The 5,921-nt window shown below is 42.5% G+C and overlaps 1 protein-coding gene across 1 annotated transcript; it reads left to right on the top strand.

The window, feature by feature from the left end:
• Positions 1-746: 746 nt before the first annotated feature.
• On the top strand, positions 747-3,678 carry LOC108803256. The gene is made up of 3 exons (XM_018575091.1): positions 747-901; positions 1,814-2,233; positions 3,255-3,678. Exons 1-3 carry the CDS (start codon positions 747-749, stop codon positions 3,676-3,678), a joined length of 999 nt encoding a protein of 332 aa, XP_018430593.1.
• Positions 3,679-5,921: the final 2,243 nt, after the last annotated feature.

Below are 5,921 nucleotides of genomic sequence, written 5' to 3'. Positions count from 1 at the left end.
CCCCTTGTGACGCCACTGAGCACAATAATTGATCCTTATTTCATATTTAATCTGGCTCAGATAGGTCTCAAATGCCTATATAAAGTCCCATTCATTAATCTTATAGTACGAAGCTCCCTTGTTGTTATATGTCCAGGACTAAATTAAGATATTATTATAATAATAATAATATAATGCCTAGCTCAAGCTCTTTTTCCAACTGCTGAATGTTCTAGTCCCACAGGAAGATGGATGACTGAGAAGTCTTGTTCTCACAGAATCCCTAATAGGTCCCCCGCATCTACCCTTCACCTTTTAGGATGGCCAGCGGTCCTCATAGAAAAACCCCATTGATGGTATTTTTGTACATTGTGCAGTGGCTATATGAGGGGAGTAATATCAAACTACTTCTATATACTCAATAATATTGGTTTATGCTGAAATAACTGTTTTTGCTCTTTTCTGTGTTATAACTTTTTAAAAACCTAAATACAACAAGTTATATGGCCAAATATACCTACATGTAGACAAGAAGAGAACAGGGGAAAAATATTTATATATATATTGGGTAGAATTGCAAATGTTTATTTTACAAAAAAAGGAGATGGTAATCACAGCTCTGTCAGCTGAATGCCCCATGACTGTCATGTGATTGTAACAAACAAAAGTATGGCAACAACATAGATTTACCTGACATATAAAAACTAAACTCTGGGAATTAGTTAAGCACATTGGAAAGTGGAAACTTGACGCGGCGACACTGCAAGATGGATTCTACACAAAATAAATTCTACCACATTCACGGACTTGATTCTCGAAGTCTCCTTGACTTCTACTTCTCTGACAAGGAGGACATGGTCTTCGGAGAAGATACTTTGAGATTCCCAATGATGAATCTTCACTGTGTGTTCAGCAGAGGTATGTAGGAATCTGTAAGTTACAAAAATGAAATTATTTTATGTAAAAACATTAACAATATCACCAATAGTAGTGAAACTTTTGTACTGGTCTGTCAATCGTTTATCAAAATTAATATTAATGTCCACATGCTGTAAATAAAACTCCCCATACTGGTCTATCAATCATTTATTGAAGTTAAAATGAGACATTTGTGGCTCAAAACATGTATATGAATGTGAATGTGAAACATGTACATGAATGTGGATGTTGGCTACCCTGCTGCACCAGACGCGGTGCCACCTGAGATTGAATGTTGTTCCAACCCACAAAACAAAGGATGAGCCTGCTGTAAATAGTATATTGTACATACATTGTGCTGCACAAATTATTGGCTGCTATATCAATCCTGATTCCCCCCCCCCTCTGATGCTCCAGCGCTGAGAGGAGGGGGCGGTACAGCTGGCTCTGCCGCTGGATAGGCAGAGCCAGCTGTCAATCACACAACTGGGCGGATCTCGACAGTATTGTCGGGATCCGTCCTGGCTGCGGCGGTCTCAGTATACTGCGAGCTGTAGCTCCCTATATACTGAGCTTTGGGTGACAGGAGGACGCTAGTTTGTGTCCTCCCATGACCCTTAGGAGAACTATGAGGAAAAGCACTTACCCCATAGTTCTCCTTTAATTAAAGTTAGGCCTGTGATACAAAAATGTGAATTATTTTTTTTTGTGCCAGATTAATATAAAATATTGAGTAATAATATTGTGCATTCTCCTTCTGTGCCTTGTGGGAAATCCGGCCCTGAGTGAAGGGAAATCTTAATGGAGCTTGGATAGCAGCAAAAACCCAAAAGGGCTCTAACTTTTTCCCACTCCATCCAAAATGTAAAACAAGCTCGGCATACGTTTTATCTTCCCTGTTATCATTTTCTTTCAGTGACCAAACTCAGGACAAAGAACTGAACCTAAAAGCGTCCATCAAGCATATTGTGACGTGTAACCTCGAAGAAGAGAATCTAGCCCACCCGCTGGTGTTGCCGCTTGCCGACTGCGTCATCAGTGCAGCGTTATTGGACGTCGTCAGTAAAGATGAGGAGGATTACATGAGGAACCTGGAAAAAGTCTCAAACCTGCTGAGAATCGGAGGTCACCTGATCCTGATCGGGTTACTAAACACAACTTACATGACGGCCGGAGCGGATCGGTTCCATATGATGAAATACGATGAGAGCTTTGTAAGATCCGCTCTCAGCAAGCTGGGCTTTGTCATCGATTACTGCGCCGTGCAGAGGAGACGGAATGTGAGCGATCTCGTAGATTATTCTCATATTTATTTCATCACAGCTCACAAGGAGAAGTAAATGGATCAGCCGGCAGCCTCTTTGAACACAAGGGTGTAAGAATCTTCTCTCCATGATTAAGTCTTAGCAGGTGAAATGCGTGAGGGGATCTGGGGAGCGTCTGTATGGTGTATCTGTTATATGCACATTAATAAAGTGTGGATTCAAGTTAGAAGATCTATGGAGTGTGGCTTCTGTTTGTACCCGTGTTATATATATAAGAGCTGTTTTACCTGACAAAGGAGTTGTATATCAGTCCATCCAGTCCTGAATGTATGCAGCTCTGTCACACAGCACAACCCTTTCTGGCAGCGAATGAGACCTGATCTTTCCCTTCTGGAATTTCACTTTCACTTACAGGTCTCCTCCCCACCCCTTCCCTGCGACTGGACTGTAGAAGTGTAAGCAGCACACTAATGAGCTCAACTCTCTGTCACTGTGTTGTCTCCTGCTATCAGCATGCTCCTTGCATTTCAGCACAGCTGATTGGCTTATTGTGCTCCTTCTCCCTTTTTTCCCCCCCCCCTCTGATGCTCCAGCGCTGAGAGGAGGGGGCGGTACAGCTGGCTCTGCCGCTGGATAGGCAGAGCCAGCTGTCAATCACACAACTGGGCGGATCTCGACAGTATTGTCGGGATCCGTCCTGGCTGCGGCGGTCTCAGTATACTGCGAGCTGTAGCTCCCTATATACTGAGCTTTGGGTGACAGGAGGACGCTAGTTTGTGTCCTCCCATGACCCTTAGGAGAACTATGAGGAAAAGCACTTACCCCATAGTTCTCCTTTAATTAAAGTTAGGCCTGTGATACAAAAATGTGAATTATTTTTTTTTGTGCCAGATTAATATAAAATATTGAGTAATAATATTGTGCATTCTCCTTCTGTGCCTTGTGGGAAATCCGGCCCTGAGTGAAGGGAAATCTTAATGGAGCTTGGATAGCAGCAAAAACCCAAAAGGGCTCTAACTTTTTCCCACTCCATCCAAAATGTAAAACAAGCTCGGCATACGTTTTATCTTCCCTGTTATCATTTTCTTTCAGTGACCAAACTCAGGACAAAGAACTGAACCTAAAAGCGTCCATCAAGCACAATGTGACGTGTAACCTCGAAGAAGAGAATCTAGCCCACCCGCTGGTGTTGCCGCTTGCCGACTGCGTCATCAGTGCAGCGTTATTGGACGTCGTCAGTAAAGATGAGGAGGATTACATGAGGAACCTGGAAAAAGTCTCAAACCTGCTGAGAATCGGAGGTCACCTGATCCTGATCGGGTTACTAAACACAACTTACATGACGGCCGGAGCGGATCGGTTCCATATGATGAAATACGATGAGAGCTTTGTAAGATCCGCTCTCAGCAAGCTGGGCTTTGTCATCGATTACTGCGCCGTGCAGAGGAGACGGAATGTGAGCGATCTCGTAAATTATTCTCATATTTATTTCATCGCAGCTCACAAGGAGAAGTAAATAGATCCACCGACAGCCTCTTTGAACACAAGGGTGTAAGAATCTTCTCTACATGATTAAGTCTTAGCAGGTGAAATGCGTGAGGGGATCTGGGGAGCGTCTGTATGGTGTATCTGTTATATGCACATTAATTAAGTGTGGATTCAAGTTAGAAGATCTATGGAGTGTGGCTTCTGTTTGTACCCGTGTTATATATATAAGAGCTGTTTTACCTGACAAAGGAGTTGTATATCAGTCCATCCAGTCCTGAATGTATGCAGCTCTGTCACTTGACAGAACACCGGTATTTGTGTTTAGTATCGGGGGAATTTTCACAAGTATGAGTACTCGTCAAAATGTCTAGTATTGGCACAGACTGGTGCATTCTCATGCCGTGTCTCGGCGGCCATTGGGCGCAACACATTCTGCGGGACTAGGGACAGCCTCTCCTGCCACATCATCTCCTGCCTCTCCTGCGTACATTCTGCGGGTGCAGAGTGGCAGGGAAGGAGTGGCACGATCTCGGGGGGCAGGCTCTTATCCCTTGCTGCCCCCACCCCCAACAGGTGGAACGCCACTGCTGCGACCCTGGTAGTTCCACCAGTGTTAGGGACCCATCCTGGGTATGGCGTCCATTCTTAAGTTCAACCAGCTTGCAGTGACTTCATATTTGATGGATCGGTAAGTGTCTGTGGTCAGTCTTTGTGTTATCTTCCTTGAGGTGGGGGCTTATCATATGAGTTATGCAGATACACCGAGTTTGTTCATTTTCAAGTGTCTTCAAGGCTCTTCAACCTCAACCTTATGCTAACTGTTAAAATTGTTCTTTAAGATGTCTTTGAAATTTGTAGTCAAATACTGATACAGCCACTAAATCCTGATCTAGTGTGGTCTGGTTTTCCTTGTGTAAGAGGACACAACAGAGGTGTCGGGTATGGCCAGGCTATGGGTACATCTGGTTCCATCTGAAAACCCTGGTCATGTGACCAACTGCTACTAACTGTACCATGACCTGAATAAATAAGAATCTTCACAAAAATACATTTAAAAAAGTCTGAACTTGCCGTCTTGATGTTCACAAAGCTGAGGTATCTATTATAATGAAGGGAGATCAAAGGAGCTTTAATGGCTCATTAATCTATTAAGTATTAAATATTTGTGTGGTATATACAAAAAACAGTCATTTGTGTTCCCATGACAAGCACATGCTAATGGCTGGGATGATAATAAGGTGTATTTGCCGGGTATAAACACAACTCCCAGATATCACCGCGAGTATGACCAAGCTGAAGAAGATACGAGAGTCACTCTGCTGTTAAAGTTGGTAAATTGCTTGTAAGTTAAATGACCGAAGTTACCGACATGTAGACAAGAAGAGAAGAGGGAATAATGAATAATAAGTAGGATTAAGAGGGTTTAGTTTACAATAAAAAAAGGGGGGGGGTTAAATTACAGTTTTGTCAGCTGATTCCCCTGTGACTGTCTTATGAATATAACAAACAAGATTATGACAACATTGAACTCACCTGATAAATATAAAGTGAACTCTGAGATTAGTTCAGCACATTGGAAAGTGGAAACCAAAGAAGTGACACCTGACCCATCGACGCTGCAAGATGGATTCTATACCAAAGAAATTCTACAGGATTCATGGATTTGATTCTAGAAGTAACCTTGAATTTAAATACATTTAAAAAAGTCTGAACTTGCCGTCTTGATGTTCACAAAGCTGAGGTATCTATTATAATGAAGGGAGATCAAAGGAGCTTTAATGGCTCATTAATCTATTAAGTATTAAATATTTGTGTGGTATATACAAAAAACAGTCATTTGTGTTCCCATGACAAGCACATGCTAATGGCTGGGATGATAATAAGGTGTATTTGCCGGGTATAAACACAACTCCCAGATATCACTCTGCTGCGACCCTGGTAGTTCCGCCAGTGTTAGGGACCCATCCTGGGTATGGTGTCCATTCTTAAGTTCAACCAGCTTGCAGTGACTTCATATTTGATGGATCGGCATGTGTCTTTGGTCAGTTTTTGTGTAATCTTCCCTGAGGTGGGGGCTTATCATATGAGTTATGCAGGTACACAAAGTTTGTTCATTTTCAAGTGTCTTCAAGGCTCTTCAACCTCAACCTTATGCTAACTGTTAAAATTGTTCTTTAAGATGTCTTTGAAATTTGTAATCAAATACTGATACAGCCACTAAATCCCGATCTAGTGTGGTCTGGTTTTCCTTGTGTAAGAGGACACAACAGA

Source organism: Nanorana parkeri, unplaced genomic scaffold (assembly GCF_000935625.1).
Source record: "Nanorana parkeri isolate BGI_ZX_2015 unplaced genomic scaffold, ASM93562v1 scaffold3540, whole genome shotgun sequence".
Taxonomy (NCBI): domain Eukaryota; kingdom Metazoa; phylum Chordata; class Amphibia; order Anura; family Dicroglossidae; genus Nanorana; species Nanorana parkeri.
Note: the sequence above shows the minus strand (reverse complement) of the source record. Positions and strands in the feature narration are given on the sequence as shown.

Bases quoted from the DNA above. Each gene is read 5' to 3' on its own strand.
- LOC108803256 (XM_018575091.1), top strand. From the start codon at position 747: ATGGATTCTACACAAAATAAATTCTACCACATTCACGGACTTGATTCT. The intron at 902-1,813 runs GTAGGAATCTGT...ATTTTCTTTCAG, and splicing joins TGTGTGTTCAGCAGAGGTAT to TGACCAAACTCAGGACAAAG. The intron at 2,234-3,254 runs GTAAATGGATCA...ATTTTCTTTCAG, and splicing joins ATCACAGCTCACAAGGAGAA to TGACCAAACTCAGGACAAAG.